The sequence below is a fragment of the Megalopta genalis genome, chromosome 5, assembly GCF_051020955.1.
Source record: "Megalopta genalis isolate 19385.01 chromosome 5, iyMegGena1_principal, whole genome shotgun sequence".
Taxonomy (NCBI): domain Eukaryota; kingdom Metazoa; phylum Arthropoda; class Insecta; order Hymenoptera; family Halictidae; genus Megalopta; species Megalopta genalis.
The window spans coordinates 17,824,564-17,842,567 of record NC_135017.1 but is presented as its reverse complement, the minus strand read 5'-3'; the positions used below and the strand labels follow the sequence as shown (position 1 = coordinate 17,842,567).

The following is an 18,004-nucleotide window of genomic DNA, read 5'->3' as shown; positions in this document are numbered from 1 at the left end:
ACGCTCAAACTATTAGCCAAATTACCGACAGCCAATTTTTACTATCAGTTTGAATGCTTGCAGTTTACAGGGTCGCCGAAAAACATTAATTATAGTAAAATCAGGACCTAAAACAATAAACCAGGGGCACAGACTTATTCAGAAGAATCTGCTGAATCGATATCGTGAATGATGTTTATTAAATGCTTTCTTTTGTACATACATACATGACAAAATATAGTCATGTCTAATTCATTGACGGATCTTTATGCAAATTCTCATTTTCATATATTTTACAGAAATTGGAATTAAAAAAAGTTTCCTTTAAAGGATTTTTTATTGTAAAAATAGAATAAAAAGACTATTAATATATATACGTCTTCTTGCATTTTACTACTCTGCACTTGCCATAAATGCATAAAAATCTGCAGTGTATTGATTAAGATCTAATAGCGCGCTAAAATCGCAATAAATAATAGCTTATAAAATTATAAATACTTAATAGTCTTCGTCTTCATATCCATATCCATAATCATTTTCTTCTTCGGATCCATGCTGTTCCAGCATTTGTCCAACAGTCATCTCTGTAGGATCAGCATCAGCTTCTGCTTCAGCATCCTCATCGATATAATCATCAGTTTCATCTAATTCATACAAATAATTTTGTTAACCCGACATTGTTCGTAGAAAATATAAGTTCATAATATATGTATAAAAACCACGAAATTACCCATATCGCAAATCTCTGTTTTTGAAAGCACAGACTCCACTGTGACCTCGGCTTGTGATTCAATAGGTATTTGTACATTTTCTTTCTTCATCACTGCTACTTCCGATGATTTACCTGATCGAGATCTTCCTGTTGATGTTACAGGTTTATCTTCCAATTTTAGTGAATTAAGAAGCCCCTGTCTGTATTATATAAAAGAAATTATTTAATTGTCAATTATATGGAAGTCAATCAAAAATAATACGGAAAAGTTACTTCACGATTACAACTATTGTAATTATATAAGTTATACTAACGTTCTACTGGAACTCGAGGCATTATCTGTTTCTTCTTTAGCATGAACAATTTCTCTAGTTTTTTGTAACTCCTTGCTTGACGAGTTTACAGTAACGTTTAAACTCTTTAACACGTCATAATTAATTTTAGATGAAATCTTCTTTTCTTGTAACATTTTTTCTATTGCTTCTCCTATTAAAATAGATAATTATTTAAATAAAAACAAATACTTGTTAATCTTACTTACACGTGTACGTTAATTAATTAATTATTACCTGCAGTATTTGCCGGTGCCTGATTTTTGTTACGTTTAGTGGTCCGCCGCCTTTTCTTTTCTGGCTTACCTTCTTCTTTTTCTTTCTGCCGCCTTTCCTCTTTTTCTTTTTGTTGAGTTAGGTATACAGAATTCACTCTATTCCATAATGAATGCTTAAACTGCGCCTCCTTTTCCGACATGATGTAAGTATCTAATTCATCATCATCCAAATCAGCAATGTCGATTTCACCCGAATTCTAAAATAGTATACTCTAAAGTGCTACATTCATAAATAATAGTAGTCTTATATATTTTTTTTTTAATGATTTTGAGAAAAACTTAAGCTATTTCCTCTAACGAGAATCATTACTACAATATAGAGTTCCGTACTCACAGTATCAAATGTTATATTTGATTGATCCTTTCCATCTTGTTCTCTCTCAGTTGTTGATATTATGGAAGCAATATTTGGACCTTAAAATAATGGCAGAAATTACAAATTTTATCATACACAATAATTGCATCTTATTGTAAATCTTTTATTACAAACCAAGACCAGTAATTAAATTACGACTGCTACTATTCATCTCAGAGTCGTGACTTTCGCTGTCGGGATCGTCGACGTTATTTTCCACATAATGTTTAATTACGTCTAAATTACTTTCTTGAACAAATCGTTCCGTGTCTTCTCTCTCTATACATTCGGCTAAGAAGGCAACAAATTTTAATTTCATCTAATTACACTTGTTTAAAAATGTAGTTTAAATAAATAATATAAAATATTTTCATAATTTCTTTTTTAATCACTATACACTAAATGATACAGCTGATATTACTTACCATTTTTCCGCTTTTTTGGTCGTCCTACTTTACGATCTTCTAAATGTTTATCAATTTCGGCTTGCAACTCATTTATCTCTGTATCTATATTTTCTAACTGCAAAAGAGAATTGAATCCATATTTTATTTAAATTATTCAAACATTAAATGTACAGTCTATTTATTAATAAAAAAATCTTTGTACATACCCTTTGCAATCGCTCCCGGTCCTTTTTCCGCGCGGCTTTGAAAGCCGGTGGATCTTGTTCCTCTTCTAAATCGACGGTCATAAACTCTTCAAGAGTCAATGCACTAGACGGGGTGTCGCCGAATTCTATAAGCCTAAATATAAACGCAAAAAATGAATAACAAATATGTCGCAAATGGGCCGAAAAAAATACATATATTGAAAGTTGTTTCACCTTTTTCGCAACGTAGTTTCGTGTACTTTTACGATTTTGATAATATCTGTGGGGGACCTGTTGAATTCATGTAACCGGGCAGCCATCAGCAAAGCTATTTCATAATAAACAATATTCACATACAATAAATTATAGAATAGAATAATTCGCAATATTATTTATAATAAATATTTATACCTGCTCCACACAATCCGGACGGTTTCCGTCCGCTGTGAATGCTATCCCTCTTCATCCTTTGAACAACTCGTATGGCGGTCATGGATACTTCATGGGTTTTATCACCAAATTCTAGTTTATTTGCAAATCTCATGATGTATAAACACGGATCTGTAATAAATAATCATTGCGATGCACACAAATTGCAAAAAATCTTTTTATGAAAATTAATGGTACGCGAATATCGGGTACAACCGGGTACCGGCTATCTACAATGAATACCTCTAAATGCTGTTCTCATAATTCAAATATTGTATTCCATAAATAAGCGATGTTTATCTAGTAATCGAATTTATTTATAAAAACTTTATCGAAAGTTAATATAATAAATAAATATAACTCGCATCTTGCCACAGCCCCGGGAAGGGGGCCACCTTCCTACAGCCGCATCAGGTGGACGATAACGGCTAATAATGCATGGGTACATATACATATACGTCATCGAGTAAAGAGTGTAAGCGACAGGATATCATTTGGAAATAACGAATCTATTATTCGTGATGGAACAATGATCTTGCACCGGTCAGGATCAATACGACGAAGAATCGGACGTACCTTGCGCATTCGATTCCAGATATTTGAACTGACAAGATATCAAGTCGGTTGGTTTGATTTAGACTGATCGACCTAAATTGGATCAATCATTCGAGCGGACCTATCTTTCTCTGGCTCGTTCAGTTTAGAGTCTACTTTGAAATTAAACAGGCTGAACAATACATACTGGCAAGATAAAGAAACAAAGAATAGTACCATTGAATGCACTATGGATCTGGATTGACGAAGATAAAAGTGCGATACGATTTCGGTGACACCTCCATAAAATTCAAAAGGTAATGTTTAAGAAATAGCGGCCTTTGTACGATGCTAAGATGATGTCGACGATAAGCAAATTTGATCGCATCGTTTCATATGTAGAAAAATGTTAGAATCATTCTTGAATCACCCTACATGTACAACAGTCTTTTTGCTGGAAAAGAATCATGCGCAGACGATAGCGTATGGTTTTTCAAGAGAACACCCGATATATGGACGCGCGTGCCCCAAGTTGTCGTCTATCGACCGACGTGCGGAACTATCTAACCAGCGCCCGTCTGACATGGCGCCCATGTAACTGAAATCCAAAATTGTTTGGTGCTTCGATTCAGAAAAAACCGTTTAACAAGTTTGAAAAGTGACGATGGCGATGTCAAATCTTTACTCAAAAATATCAACGAAACCGATGAAACGCTTCCAGGATAACGTCACAGTCAAGCAGACTAATCCATGGTTAAAAGGTGAGACATTTATTACTGATATAAATAAACATGTAATGCCCATTTTAACGTTGTCCGAGTATTTATTAAATTGAATGAAACGAGAAAGAACAGAACGAAGAAGGCGCAAGCCTTTCTTGTTAGTCTGTTTAACTATATTTATATAACATGGTCACTTCTAATGTCACTGTGTTTGTGTGAAAAACGTTCAACAACAATAGAAAAGATTACTCGCTCACTACTTTCTGTTATGTTTATAAATTTTACATTCTTATGTAAAAGTGAACTAAATGTTTTCTTGAAAATTCTTCGATATTGAAGAAGGTCTTAATAACATTTAATTTGATTATAAATTTCATTCACCCCTTGTATGTTTTAATAAAGCAGTCATATATCGAATTGCTAGATAAATATACAAAAATTATGTTCAACGAATTTGACTTTGACTCCTGCCTATTTTACATATTTATTTGCAATGCAATTTACGATCGAAAATACTATGATGCTATAATGTCACACGAAAATACTTACATATACATATATGTGTAGTCTAAATTGATTACAAGTTAATATTCGAAGAAAATAAAGTAATTAATAATTATTTAAGAACAATGATTTATATATTTACGTATTTTTAGTAGAAGTTAAATTTTCCATAATAACAAATCAATCATATTCTTGCACTACATTTTCATAAAATAACAATCTGTTGTTATATTATAGAGATATAAATATTAGTATAAAAATTGGCATTTTTTATCAGTAGATGAAGAATTTTTTAATTTGCATGTATGTATTTATTTAGCTATGCATCATCACGTGTGTATGAACGACTACGAAACTGCACGAATGAAAGCGGAACAAACCGAACTCAGTATCACTGCGAAGTCTTACTACTGTGATGAGAGAATGTTTTGCAAGATGCGCGTACATACATATGTGTATAGGTTTAATTTGTAGTTGTAAGGATCGAAAATAAGAGGGGGCCACCGAAGCTTTAGTGATACTGATCTTTTACTATGTCATAACAGAACGAAAAGATTCTATCAAAAACAATTGTCAAAACTAAGGAATAATGTACACTAACGGTAAAAGTCTTAATAATCTGATGATGTGCGTTCATAGCGTTAGGAAAATCATCGAGAGAAAATGAATTTTCCAACGCATTTAACCGAGAGCATGAAATAAAATATAAATAAATAAATAAAAAATTTCAATGATTTTAAAAAGAGAAAGATTCACGAAAAGCTTTCAGCACTTATTAGAACAACTATATAACAATAAAGTATTAGCTCGTGTAACCTCCTAGAGAAAAACATACTATTTTTCTCAATTATGTAGTTAATACAGCATTTTATTTGCTTTATAATTGATAATTCATATGGATAAAAAATGATTAATACACTTATGTGGAAAATAAACTTCAAATATGTAACTAACATTGTCTAATTACTTTTATGATTATTATTATGTTGTATGCATATGTTTCTCTTTCAATATAAACTGCAAGTCATAATAATAACAAATGTACTGCAAAAAAGGTTTTTTTTCTTGTTCCTAAAGCAATTTTCACTTTGTTTTAAGCGAAAGTATATTTATAAATTTCTGAACTACAATGAATATGGTTATAAATACATAATGACACAAACAATTTTTGATAGTTCGAATCATTTCAAAGCAATGACTACACAAAAGAAATGCATCACAAAATACAATGTTTTGACATTATTTATGTTTTAGCGGAGTCACCAATTACTGTATCCGATTCACCACCAACAGTAAGCCCACTTTCTTCTTCCATTGTACTTCAACGTGAGGGAACAATAAACCAACCTCTTAGTGCTCCTGCATCACCTTTGTCTTCCTTATCGTCCCCCATAACTCAATTACATTTATCATCACCTGAAGACTGTACATTAGATCCTAATTGGCAAGCAACAAAATCAAGTGTACGTGAACGGAATGCTGCCATGTTTAATAATCATTTGATGGCTGATATTATATTTATTGTAGGCAGTCCAGGTAATTAATAATAACTATTCATTTCAAAATATTATCATCATATAAAATTGAATAATATTTTGTACTATTAATAGGCCAAACCCAGACTATACCAGCACACAAGTATGTTTTAGCTACTGGTAGTTCTGTATTTTATGCTATGTTTTATGGTGGGCTAGCAGAGAATAAAAGAGACATAGAAGTACCAGATGTAGAGCCAGCTGCCTTTCTTGCATTACTAAGGTAAATAATCTTCACTTTTATCAATTTATCATTTGATTTACACAAATTATGTGAATTAAGCGGTTGTTTGATTTTCCATTTTAACAGGTATATGTATTGTGATGAAGTACAATTAGAAGCAGATACAGTGCTAGCAACACTTTATGTTGCTAAAAAATACATAGTCCCTCATCTAGCCAGGGCATGTGTTAATTACTTAGAGACAAGTTTAACAGCAAAGAATGCATGTTTACTTTTAAGCCAGTCTCGTTTATTTGAAGAACCAGATCTCATGCAGCGTTGCTGGGAGGTAATAGATGCTCAAGTAAGTTTAAATCAAAAAATGCTAAAGTCTTTTACATTGAATGATCACTTAGATATGACATTAAGGACTAAGTCTAGTTTATTCTCTGATGATACTGACCATACTGTAAGTTTCTACTCTTGCGGAGATATTTGTCTGAACAAAAAACTAAAAGAATCTCAACATGAATTTACTCGTAAAACTGTAAAAAACAATAATAGTAGCTACATAAATATAAAGAATAATAGATCATCCATAGTACCACATTGCCTCAGTTTATCTGAAAATGATTGTTTCTCATCATTTAGTAACAAGCGATTGTCATTTTCTTTATTTCGAACTCGAAGCGAACCTCATTTTGTAGATAATAAATTAGAAATTGAAGTGACACAGAATATAACTTATGAAGACAATTTTTCAGAGGAGTATGAACATAGTAAAACTGATTATAAAAATTTTCAAAGAATACAGCATAATGTTAATGCAGTGACAAGTTAAACAACAACAATATTTTTTAATTTTATGTTGCAAATAGAATTACTCGAGTAATTTATATATCAAATTTATTAAAATATTGATTAAAAAATTATTGGTATACGATAATTACTTTCATTTAACTTTCACTACATATTTTATCATGCTATTTTACTTAGTTATACTGCCTCTACTTTACATCTATATAAATCTCTTTTAATTAAGAAACCCTAAATTATGAAAGATACACAATTTTATAAATAGTGAAAATTAGATGTATCCTACATTTTTTATATATATTATTTAATCATATATAAAATTACAATCACTTTATACTACTATTGATATATAATTGGTTTGCAATTTTGAAATTTATGAATTGTAATCAAATCAAATACATTTAGAAATGTTAAAATCAATTTTTACACAACACAGTCACAGTTTTAATATATTCATGTAAAATATGTTTCTTAATTTTTCTATTTTTAAATGACATCTGTACAATATAATAAAGATTTTTTGTAGAAAATATAATAATGTTCAAATTAATGAGAGTTTTGATTGAATCATTTCAGTTATATTTCGTTCTACATTATTTATTTTTTATGATCCATACATAGTAGTTACATGTGATAATTTGGAATCATTTTTAACACAGAATACAGTAGTACTTCATATATGTTTGATGTATAATATATATACAAAAAAATTCATAATTATATTTTGTTATAAAGTTTTAAAAATGTATTGCTCAAATTTGGATTTATTAAAAGAGTTTTAAACATTTGTTTTTGTTAAAAAAGTAATTTAGAATAATACAAAAAAAATTTGTATATGTTTCTTGTTCATAACATGATGTACGATAGAAGATCATTTTGTAAAACTGAAGATTTCTGTAAAATTAGAAAATGCATGTGAATTTAAAAATGATTATTGTAAGTAAAAAACATAATATTATTTAGGCAGAAATGGCACTAAGATCAGATGGTTTTGTGGATATTGATATACATACTCTTGAATCCGTACTTTCTCGGGAAACATTAAACTGTAAAGAAATTCATATATGGGATGCTGCTCTGCGATGGGCTACAGCAGAATGCATTAGGCAAGAACTTGAACCCTCAGCAGCAAATCAAAGACGATTGCTAGGTAAATATCGTTATAGATATTTTTAAAATATAAAAGTAGTGTGACTATTTCCATTTCCAATTCTAGGATCTGCTCTATATTTAATTAGACTTCCTGCCATGAATTTGGAAGAATTTGCCAATAGTGCTGCACAAACTGGAATCTTAACGCAACAAGAAACAATTGACGTCTTTCTGCATTTCACTGCTAGTAATAAACCTCAACTTTGTTTTCCCATTAAATCTCGACAAGGTTTAAAGACTCAGGTAAATTTTAGGAAGTAAATATACAAAGAAAATATTTTCCTAACATTATTAGCAGTTAATTGACTGTATTAGTTTATGCAAATTAAAACGAAGATAATTCATTTTCTATTTACAGGTGTGTCACAGGTTTCAGTCATGTGCATACAGATCAAATCAATGGCGTTACAGAGGCCGGTGTGATTCAATTCAATTTAGTGTTGATAAAAGGATTTTTGTTGTTGGTTTTGGACTGTATGGAAGCTCATCTGGTGCTGCAGATTACAATATTAGAATCGAACTAAAAAGATTGGGTTGTGTTTTATCAGAAAATAGTACTAAATTTTTTTCTGATGGTTCAAGTAATACGTTCCATGTATATTTTGAAAATCCAATACAAATTGAACCAGAATGCTTTTATACAGCTAGTGTAATATTAGATGGAGGAGAGTTAAGCTATTTTGGTCAGGAAGGCATGTCAGAAATAACAGTTGGTAATGTAAACTTTCAATTTCAATGCAGTTCAGAAAGTACGAATGGTACAGGGGTGCAGGGAGGACAAATACCTGAGTTAATTTTTTATGGACCTCCAGTCGATGACTGACGGAAGTATACTACAGAAATAATGGTTTAATTAATGGTTTGTGAAATATACCTTGATATTTTTTAGATTTCTATAAAATAATTATTTTAAAGATTACTTTCAAGTTCACAAAAATATTGTGTAATAGATGCGCTCTAAAAATTTCAAAATATTTACATTTAAAATTTGCCATCTTTTTTACATTGATTAGTTTGTATAGACAAATAATTTTTTCACTAAATATTTCCTTCTTGAATTACAACTCGAGCACTTTCCATTTGTTATCAGTTTATTTTTTAAATCTGAATCTCATGAGAAACGAACATTTTTTACTATATCTACAAAATAATTTAGAAAAAAATATATTTTCACGAAAGACAGCTATAAACGTGTATAAAAGCAAAAACATGATAACAGGTTTTTACACTATCATATCTCTAAATAGTAATAGAAAAACTATGTCATAGTAACAAACACCAGCAAAAGAATATTGAGGTATCGATTATTTATTTGAAATAAAATTTAAACTCATATAAATAACTGACATTTATAAAAGAGAGAGTGTGTCTACTCTTCTCCTTTGTTCAACTTTATGTGATAAAGCATTGTTTTTTTTATACTTGAAAATCATTTGTAAATAAAAAATAAATAAAGTATATAAGAACTTCCGTTAGACATTTAAGAAGGCAGAAATATAAAAGTGGTCTTTGAATTAATACAAAATGAAGGGAAAAGTTTAAGAGTGTTATTTGAATAAACATTTACTGTCTTTGGTATCATTGTTGAATAGTAGTATGAAGAAGTAAGTAGAGATTAAGTAATCTTAAAAAGTACATAATTAATTTTAATCACCAAATATTAATAATATTTTCAGTCATTATTTGTTAAATTTATGATTTTAAAAAGTTTTAAGTGAACAGTGTATATTGTCATTTAATTGAGTAGAATATATCGATTTTGCTAATATAGGAGAAGATGTATTTCAGAAAGTGTAAAATACAATTTAGGAATGTATCATGATTGAAACTGCCTCTGCAAAACAACATTCGTTTTTTGTACAATATGTTACTTTACCATTTTTTTACTATTTCAATATAGAAGTATTATAAGAAAAATATGTATACTTTACTTTTTTTAACTTTTTAATTTTTAGTATAAATATTTAAATATTTTATTTCGTGTAATTTTCAATTATATATGCGTATCGCAAATGATAATATAGAATAAATTAAAGAAGATAACATTTAACTTTTGAATGTAGAATATTAGGTAAAATGTCACAACAACATTACATGTGAATATTTTACGAGATTTCAATCATCATCTGATTTCATGGTTTATTACAATTCATATAAACGTAAATCGAACACTTTAGTAAAATTTAAAGGATAAGTACATATGTATTAATGAATTAAAAATTCTTCATAATTTAATTTTATAATGAGAACCATATTATATTCAGCAAAGCCATAGAATTTGGCACCAAAGTTTACATTGCAAGATAGCCAATAGCATTTAGAAAGTACAATGAACTATGATACCAATAATAATAAAATGTACAAAAGAATGCCTTCCTACTGTTAGTATATTCAGCCAGTGAGAACAGAAAAAAAAGACGATTAAATTTTAAAAGCACCTCCCTATAACTGGTTCAAGATTGGCACTCTACTAACAGAAAAATAATTTTACATCATTACTTCGAAGCAAAATTTTAAATATATATCAAACTATATTTATCTGACATTAACATAGTCGCTATAGATAAACAATAAATTTAGTTTTATGCCTTGCATTGTAATAGTTGAAAAATTATTTAATGATAGATATTACAGTAAAATATTTCTAACGGCATGATGTGTAAGATACAAAACCGTTATCAGAAAAGCAATAAATGAATATAAGAATCTCATATGGGAATAGTAATTTAACATTATTTCGTACACCACTAATTTTTATGCATTAAATTAAACTTCTTAAAACATTTCAATTATTGAAAAATTATTAGCATCAACAAAACAGATTTTAAAATGCTATTTTATATTATTATCAGTTAATTAATTAAAAGCATAACTACTATATTTATCATTTAGAAACATTTGAACTATAAATATTTTAGTAATTTAAAATAAACAAACCTGAGCGAAACCGGTACCTAACTTGCATTTAATGGACAAGAAAAATAATAGAAATTCTTTAAAATTCAATTTCCTTTTATGGCTGACCAGATATGTTCCTAAGCTGCTATCAGCTAACACAGTGCTACAGTATATTCGAATCGAAACGATGCAGTACCTAGTTTAAAATGTTATATCTTTTGTGTAATTTGCGTGTTAATAATAAAATATGTATTAAAAAAAAGTAAGAATCAAACTATTTACATATCATGCAAATTTAAAATATGTTGAATGCTCACCTGCTGAAGGTATATTGATGCACAGAGCTTGAGTAAACCGTAGATATGTGCGTCCCAATTCATACACACAAATTTGAAGCACATCACTGATGTCAATAAGCATATCTAATTAATTAGTCAAGAAGAAATATTACTTTCTGAGTTGATTATGTTAAATTAAAGATTAGAAAATTACATTAGAGAGTATACTCGAAAATTGCAATACAAAAATTTTAAGATGTTTTACTATGTTAGTTTTTTAAAAATTTAAAGGATACGTGCAGTGCCCTCGGTACGACAAGTAATATAAACACAAGCCGCATGATTGTGAGCTTGTTTTCTTCCTCTAGTTAAATGTTGATTTAACGCCATTTTATAAAAATTCATGGATGTATCGATGCAATGCTGGTTCAAACTAGTAACAAAAAAAAGTGTGTAAAATTTCTGATAAAAGGACTGTAGAAGAGTGAAGTTGATTTATTATATTACAAAAAGATTATTACTTACCGCAACTGCATACATAAATGAGTTATTCCTTTTCTTGCATTTTGTAAAGTTATTCCTCTTGATTCTTTTCCATTCACATGATATGCTATATAGAATAAAATAAAAATTTTAGTGCTCCTGTTTCATAGATTATCATTTTCTCAAAAATTACATACCTGCTCCAAAACCTGTAGCTCCACCAGTACTATCATTTGCAACAAATTGACCAAGCACCATCATATTTCCAGATGGTGTTTCTTTAAATGCAGTTTCACTGACAATAAGCTGATCTTCCAATACAAAACCACATTCTGTACAAACTGCATCTCCTCTGGATGGATCAGTTTCAATGTCCGTAGACCCACAGTTTCTGCACTTGTTTCCAGACATCTGTGAATGACAATACACAATTAATATAGTATATATAATAAAATATCTTGTGTGAAATTCAACAACACAAAATGGCATGTTATGTTTATTTTCCAAAATCAATTATTGTCAAACATTATTCAATTAAATTTATTTTATACAGATTATTATTATACTGCTAAAGTAAGTAAAATGTAATAATTTTGTAAAAAATATAAGTAAGTTATAATTTGGATTTCAACAATTGAATAATATGAGTGTTATGAAAATAGCTTTCTATTGGTACAATAATTGAACACACATATATCTCTGATATGAGCATGAGTATCAAATTAACTTTCTTCGGTCTCTTTACAATTACATTATAGAAATATCGAATTTATTAAAACACAGCATGACAAATTAATAATCATTGACGACATACCTTCGAAATATTATATTTTTTGACGTTTCGTTATACACAAATGCACCACTGAGATTATTATGACTATTATTTAAACTGACATGTCTAACAGATATCGTATAGCATCTAGCTAATACTTTATTGTATTATGTTTTATATAATATTAGATCATATAGAAGCAATAAAAAAATTACTATGATCTTTATTAGACGGAATACATTTGATAGGTTAGATTCAAGCTACGCATTGTTGCAGTGGTTCCAGCAAATATGACATGTTAGTTAGGCATAGGTCGGAGAGTATGCCGTGGTAGTGTTTCCATATCTAGTGTAGGTATGTATGTAACTTCGATAAACATACACACATACATACATACTACATGTTATATGTATTTTAAGCTACATAAATATTAATTGTTAAGCTTTGAAGCAGCTGTAATAACAGCTGTAATTGATAAGTTTGTATAACCGTTTGAATAAGTTACGTATGTATACACGTAAAACTCTACGTTATATATTTCAAAAATCTAGACGGCATGCGCATGCGGATTTAATTACTGTTAGCCATCTGGCGATTAATTAAAGAAGTATTGTTATATTGACACACACTACACATTACGTATCCTCTCTACTATCCACTATATTTATTCCTAACAGATTATAAAAAGGTGAAATTTTAATCAAATCGACAGTCCATCCCGCGTAAAATTAAAATAAAATAATAAAATCAAGATGCCTTGTGAAATGATTACTTTGCAATTAGGCCAATGTGGCAACCAAAGTAAGTAACACAATTTATGCTACGGTTGTTTTAAAATATCAGTTTCAATTTTATTTTGTTATTGGTATTTTTGAGATTGCATTTTCGGTTATAAAAATGTTGATTATATAAAATAATTTCTGTAATCTTTGTATTAAATTTATTATACCAAAATTTGTTTTGTTGCAGTGCAGTATAAATATCCGCTTAAAAATATTCATTCGTATCATTCATTATAATAATCATATTTTGCAATTTCTCTAAAGAATCGCTTAGCTCCTATTTAGTATAGGAAATTTATTGTACACAATATGACATATTTTATGAATTAAACATTAAGTTGATTTTTTAACATTTTTCAGTTGGATTTGAATTTTGGAAGAAATTATGTGCCGAACATGGCATCAGTCCAGAAGGTATTTTAGAAGATTATGCGACAGAAGGAACTGATAGAAAGGATGTATTTTTTTATCAATCAGATGATGAACATTATATACCAAGAGCAGTATTATTAGATTTAGAACCTAGAGTAATTCATACAATAATGAATTCTCCATTTTCTAAGGTATTATCGTATTTAGTATAAATTTGATCAATTTCCACATTTTTTTTACGTATATTATATTTATAATTTTTTATTTTTATTTTTCTAAAAGGATTTCATGAATGCATGCGTGGAATATATTTTGTTGAATATCAATAAAGTCCTGTGATCTATTTAATGTGGCAATATTTTATTAACATTAAAGTTATTTTTTATAAGCTATACAATCCAGAGAATATTTATTTATCAAAACATGGAGGTGGTGCTGGAAATAACTGGGCATCGGGTTATCATCAAGGAGAGAAACTTCAGGAAGAAATTTTTGATATTTTAGATAGAGAAGCTGATGGAAGTGATAGTTTGGAGGTATGCTTAAATACCTATTTAGAAGAGCAATATGATTTGAAAACTTTGTAATATTGTATATATTTTGCAGGGATTTGTTTTGTGTCATTCCATAGCAGGTGGTACAGGTTCAGGTATGGGTTCGTTTATACTTGAATCTCTTGCAGACAGATATCCAAAAAAATTGATTGAAACCTACAGTGTATTTCCAAATCAAGATGAAATAAGGTATATTTCATAGAGAAAAATATTAACAAAGTAGATTATAAAATGAATTATGTTGTTATTTTTTTAGTGATGTGGTAGTACAACCATATAATTCTCTGCTAACATTGAAGAGATTGACACAATGTGCTGATTGCGTTGTTGTTTTAGACAATACTGCACTTAACAGAATAGCAACAGATAGACTCCATATTCAAAATCCAAGTTTCACACAAATAAATCAACTTGTTTCTACAATAATGTCTGTTAGCACTGCTACACTTCGGTAAAGTATAAGTTGATTGAATTGAAAAGTATGGAAACTAGAAAGGTCATTTTATTTTTAACTAAATAATATATCATCAATATTGGGTATTTAGGTATCCTTCATATATGAACAATGATTTGGTGGGCTTAATCGCTCCATTAATCCCAACACCACGATTGCATTTTCTCATGACTGGTTATACTCCACTTACTGCAGATCGAGAAGTGAGTAGTCAACCAATTCAGTATGGAAAGGGAGCTACAGTATGGAAAACTTCAGTGTTGGATGTTATGAGACGTTTGCTGCAACCAAAAAATATGATGGTTTCCACAGCGTTAGATAGAAACGCATCTCATTGTTATATATCTATCTTAAATATTATCCAGGAAAGTACCAATAATTTAAAGCAATAATTTAAATAAATATGTCATTATAATTACATAATTTTTCACAGGGTGAAGTAGATCCAACACAAGTACACAAGTCATTACAAAGAATAAGAGAACGAAAGCTTGCACAATTTATACCTTGGGGTCCTGCTAGTATACAAGTGGCTTTGTCAAGGAAATCTCCTTACATACAGAGTACCCATAGAGTGTCTGGCTTAATGTTAGCCAACCATACTAACATATCATCCGTAAGTTATCCGTAAAAAATAAGAAAATTGATTTAATTATGCTATCTAATTACTTTAATATTTGCCGAGTTATTCATTAATTTTATTTGAATTTAATTTACAGTAATTCGATTTTCGCATATATAAAAATGTTATATTATAAATAATTGATCTTTTTACATTATTATATTAAACAATATTTTGTTTCAGTTATTTGATCGTGCCTTACAACAATATGATAAATTACGAAAACGAGAAGCATTTTTGGAGCAGTTTCGCAAAGAAAAAATGTTTGAAGACAATTTGGATGAGTTAGACAATTCTAGAGAAGTCGTTGAATACTTAGTGAAAGAATATGAAGCTGCTACACGAGTCGATTATTTATCTTGGAATCCCAACAAAGTAGAGACATAAAATATTTGAATAAGATCTGCGAAGAATTCCTTACTTTCAGAGCGCTTTTTTATTATCAATCATTTTCATGCTGAATATACTGACCTGAAATCGTACTTTTGATCTGACATAAGTAATGAGCAATCTGTGATTTTTTGCCATAATTTAGAATTTAATCAGTCTATAGATTCTAAACTTATTTCTGACTTCCGTGCATAAGACGGAGGCAGCGTAGCAATTGTAATAAATCCTGTATGACCAGGTAAAGAGTGAGCATGTGTTACAGTAAGAAGTTTTGTTTGATTGTGCTTTTCATTTTTACTTTGCTGTGTCATATCTTCAGTTATATGCTGGAATGTAGTTTAAAAGTTGATATTAATATTTCAAAACTAATGTTATAATATTTTTAAAAATAAAGATAAAAGCACGTGCCATTTATAGTATCATGATAATTGCAATATTTTTCTACAAAGTTAAATAATAAAAGATAATGTTCTAACAAAAAATATTCCATCTACTTACTACTATTAGAACTATACTAACAGTTACATTATATTTATTTGACCCACCTCATGTTTCAAACATTCTAAATCCAGTGTAGGAAGATTTTTGTACTGCACATTTACTTCTCTTTGTAGACACTCATATGTATTTAATTCAATAAATCCCTTTGTTGATAATTTTATACATGTACGCTGTACTTGTTCAATACAAGGTGAAAAGGAACAAAGTTTTCCACCTAAAAATTAAATAATTTTGTAGTTTTACTTAAGATTTTCAAAGAATCATACACACTCGTTCATATTACAGTATTACAGTTATTGTTATTACTTCAATTATATTAATTCTATGTAACAAGAAATACTTTCAAAATAAATTAAAAAATTCATTTGTACCTGATTTTTTAAAAACGGACAAGGTATGATCAATTGCCAGCCAAGGATGTGGAAGATCCAAAAATATTGCATCTACTTTATTTTTTAATTCTTCACCAAACCCCTCTAAACATACATCTTTATGACTTACTGTTACAAAGTCACTGAGTCCGTGTCTATTGAATTCTGCATTTGCAACATTTACACGTTGTTCATGAAAATCGAATGTATAAAGATGACCATGAGGACGAATTGAGCGTGTAAGTGCATGTGAAAGGGAACCACTACCTGTACCTATAATAAGGAGAAACATATGAAGATACAGACAAACAAGTGTTTACTTGAATTAAATAATATAATTATGTGCTTGAAACCTGTTTCAATGACTATACTTCCTGGTGTTAAATTCATTAAATATATAATAAGACTTATATCGGGGCTATATAAAATTTGTGTTCTGTGGGGGACTGTTAATGTCCAAAGTTCTGGCGTTGGTTGTAATACATACGCCCATCCGCGTGAAAGTTGTACTTTAGTTCCATATTTTTGTCCAACAAGTGATATAACTTTAAGAGCTCCATATGTTGTTTGAAAGACATTATCAACCATATTGCCCTTTTTATTCTGAATTTGAGATCTTATTTCTAGAGAATGCATATTAGCAGGTCCCAAGTATAAAATTACTACATCTCCTTCTTCTATAATGTCTTTAATTTTATTAAAACTCATATTACTAAAACAGAAAATGATACATTGTGTGATACTTTTCTTATTTTTATATAATATTAAGAAACAGTTTTTGTTACCTTATTTCGTATTACTTATAGCTACTACACTTATAGCTGCCGAATTTAATTTTACTTGGTGTTTTACGAATATATCATTATCGATTTAGTATAAGAGAGTAATATTCATTACAATAACAAGCATAAACCATATATAATAATCCACATTTTTCTATAGCTGCTTTAGTATATTGCTTTGTATAAATAAAATAAAATTTCAAATTGGCCTATTCGTAGGTTATAAAGCATTCAAACACACGTGGTTACGCGGTTAGTGATCGTCATTGGTTGTCATCGGTAAACACTTGATGTTGATACATATTAAACTTCCATGTAGTTATATTATGCGAAAAATCTGTGTTAGAATTGTGTAATAAATAAATATTAAATAAAATAAAGAATGAAAGAGCAAAAAATTAAATCAATACAATTTTTAATTATATATTGCATTGTATTCTAATAAATGTTGTATTATGTATTTACGTATATACGTACATAGGAACAAGTCCGTGGGTAACGTAATCAAAATTTATATCGACATGACAGTATCGATTAATTTATTAATGAATTAACTTAAAATAAATTCATTCTAATGAAATATTTAATTATACCTTTTTTCTAAAAAAAATAAAATGGCCACACAACAATTACAAATGTACA

At 29.2% G+C, this 18,004-nt stretch overlaps 4 protein-coding genes across 6 annotated transcripts; 2 read left to right on the top strand and 2 right to left on the bottom strand.

The window, feature by feature from the left end:
* Positions 1-160: 160 nt before the first annotated feature.
* On the bottom strand, positions 161-12,970 carry Brf (Brf RNA polymerase III subunit). The gene is made up of 15 exons (XM_033482948.2): positions 12,577-12,970; positions 11,960-12,173; positions 11,805-11,889; positions 11,576-11,712; positions 11,319-11,423; positions 2,660-2,809; positions 2,483-2,576; positions 2,270-2,402; positions 2,082-2,178; positions 1,792-1,947; positions 1,636-1,715; positions 1,261-1,498; positions 1,006-1,177; positions 710-891; positions 161-623 (listed from the first exon to the last, which is right to left on the bottom strand). Exons 2-15 carry the CDS (start codon positions 12,171-12,173, stop codon positions 478-480), a joined length of 1,989 nt encoding a protein of 662 aa, XP_033338839.1. The 5' UTR covers positions 12,577-12,970; the 3' UTR covers positions 161-477.
* Positions 3,385-10,814, top strand: lute (BTB/POZ domain containing protein 3 lute). Its single transcript, XM_076522102.1, has 7 exons — positions 3,385-3,972; positions 5,692-5,973; positions 6,048-6,195; positions 6,283-6,499; positions 7,915-8,101; positions 8,168-8,346; positions 8,462-10,814. The coding sequence occupies exons 1-7, from the start codon at positions 3,876-3,878 to the stop codon at positions 8,924-8,926; spliced, it is 1,575 nt and encodes a 524-aa protein (XP_076378217.1). The 5' UTR covers positions 3,385-3,875; the 3' UTR covers positions 8,927-10,814.
* A 188-nt stretch (positions 12,971-13,158) lies between the features above and the next one.
* Positions 13,159-16,579, top strand: LOC117227580 (tubulin gamma-2 chain). Its single transcript, XM_076522103.1, has 8 exons — positions 13,159-13,335; positions 13,677-13,879; positions 14,078-14,224; positions 14,295-14,431; positions 14,499-14,693; positions 14,788-15,062; positions 15,131-15,312; positions 15,502-16,579. The coding sequence occupies exons 1-8, from the start codon at positions 13,287-13,289 to the stop codon at positions 15,703-15,705; spliced, it is 1,392 nt and encodes a 463-aa protein (XP_076378218.1). The 5' UTR covers positions 13,159-13,286; the 3' UTR covers positions 15,706-16,579.
* Positions 14,727-17,960, bottom strand: Trmt61 (tRNA methyltransferase 61). 3 transcript variants are annotated; one of them, XR_004492110.2, is made up of 7 exons: positions 17,840-17,960; positions 17,366-17,699; positions 16,934-17,292; positions 16,581-16,853; positions 16,254-16,423; positions 15,790-16,034; positions 14,727-14,977 (listed from the first exon to the last, which is right to left on the bottom strand). XR_004492110.2 is itself a non-coding variant. In XM_033482953.2 (6 exons), exons 3-6 carry the CDS (start codon positions 17,286-17,288, stop codon positions 15,861-15,863), a joined length of 972 nt encoding a protein of 323 aa, XP_033338844.2. In that variant the 5' UTR covers positions 17,289-17,292; positions 17,366-17,699; positions 17,840-17,960; the 3' UTR covers positions 15,089-15,860. The 3 variants fall into 3 exon arrangements, 1 of the variants encoding a protein (XP_033338844.2); XR_004492108.2 differs by lacking the exon at positions 14,727-14,977 and adding an exon at positions 15,089-15,721; XM_033482953.2 differs by lacking the exon at positions 14,727-14,977 and having other exon boundaries at positions 15,089-16,034.
* Positions 17,961-18,004: the final 44 nt, after the last annotated feature.

Bases quoted from the DNA above. Each gene is read 5' to 3' on its own strand.
- lute (XM_076522102.1), top strand. From the start codon at position 3,876: ATGGCGATGTCAAATCTTTACTCAAAAATATCAACGAAACCGATGAAA. The intron at 6,500-7,914 runs GTAAGTTTAAAT...AATATTATTTAG, and splicing joins GGGAGGTAATAGATGCTCAA to GCAGAAATGGCACTAAGATC. The intron at 8,102-8,167 runs GTAAATATCGTT...TTCCAATTCTAG, and splicing joins AAATCAAAGACGATTGCTAG to GATCTGCTCTATATTTAATT.
- Brf (XM_033482948.2), bottom strand. From the start codon at position 12,173: ATGTCTGGAAACAAGTGCAGAAACTGTGGGTCTACGGACATTGAAACT. The intron at 11,713-11,804 runs GTAAGTAATAAT...TTTTGTTACTAG, and splicing joins CATTTATGTATGCAGTTGCG to TTTGAACCAGCATTGCATCG. The intron at 11,424-11,575 runs GTATCCTTTAAA...CTAATTAATTAG, and splicing joins TCGTACCGAGGGCACTGCAC to ATATGCTTATTGACATCAGT.
- LOC117227580 (XM_076522103.1), top strand. From the start codon at position 13,287: ATGCCTTGTGAAATGATTACTTTGCAATTAGGCCAATGTGGCAACCAA. The intron at 13,336-13,676 runs GTAAGTAACACA...AACATTTTTCAG, and splicing joins AGGCCAATGTGGCAACCAAA to TTGGATTTGAATTTTGGAAG. The intron at 15,063-15,130 runs AAAGTACCAATA...ATTTTTCACAGG, and splicing joins TATCTTAAATATTATCCAGG to GTGAAGTAGATCCAACACAA.
- Trmt61 (XM_033482953.2), bottom strand. From the start codon at position 17,288: ATGAGTTTTAATAAAATTAAAGACATTATAGAAGAAGGAGATGTAGTA. The intron at 16,854-16,933 runs GTTTCAAGCACA...TCCTTATTATAG, and splicing joins AAGTATAGTCATTGAAACAG to GTACAGGTAGTGGTTCCCTT. The intron at 16,035-16,253 runs GTGGGTCAAATA...ACTACATTCCAG, and splicing joins TAGAATGTTTGAAACATGAG to CATATAACTGAAGATATGAC.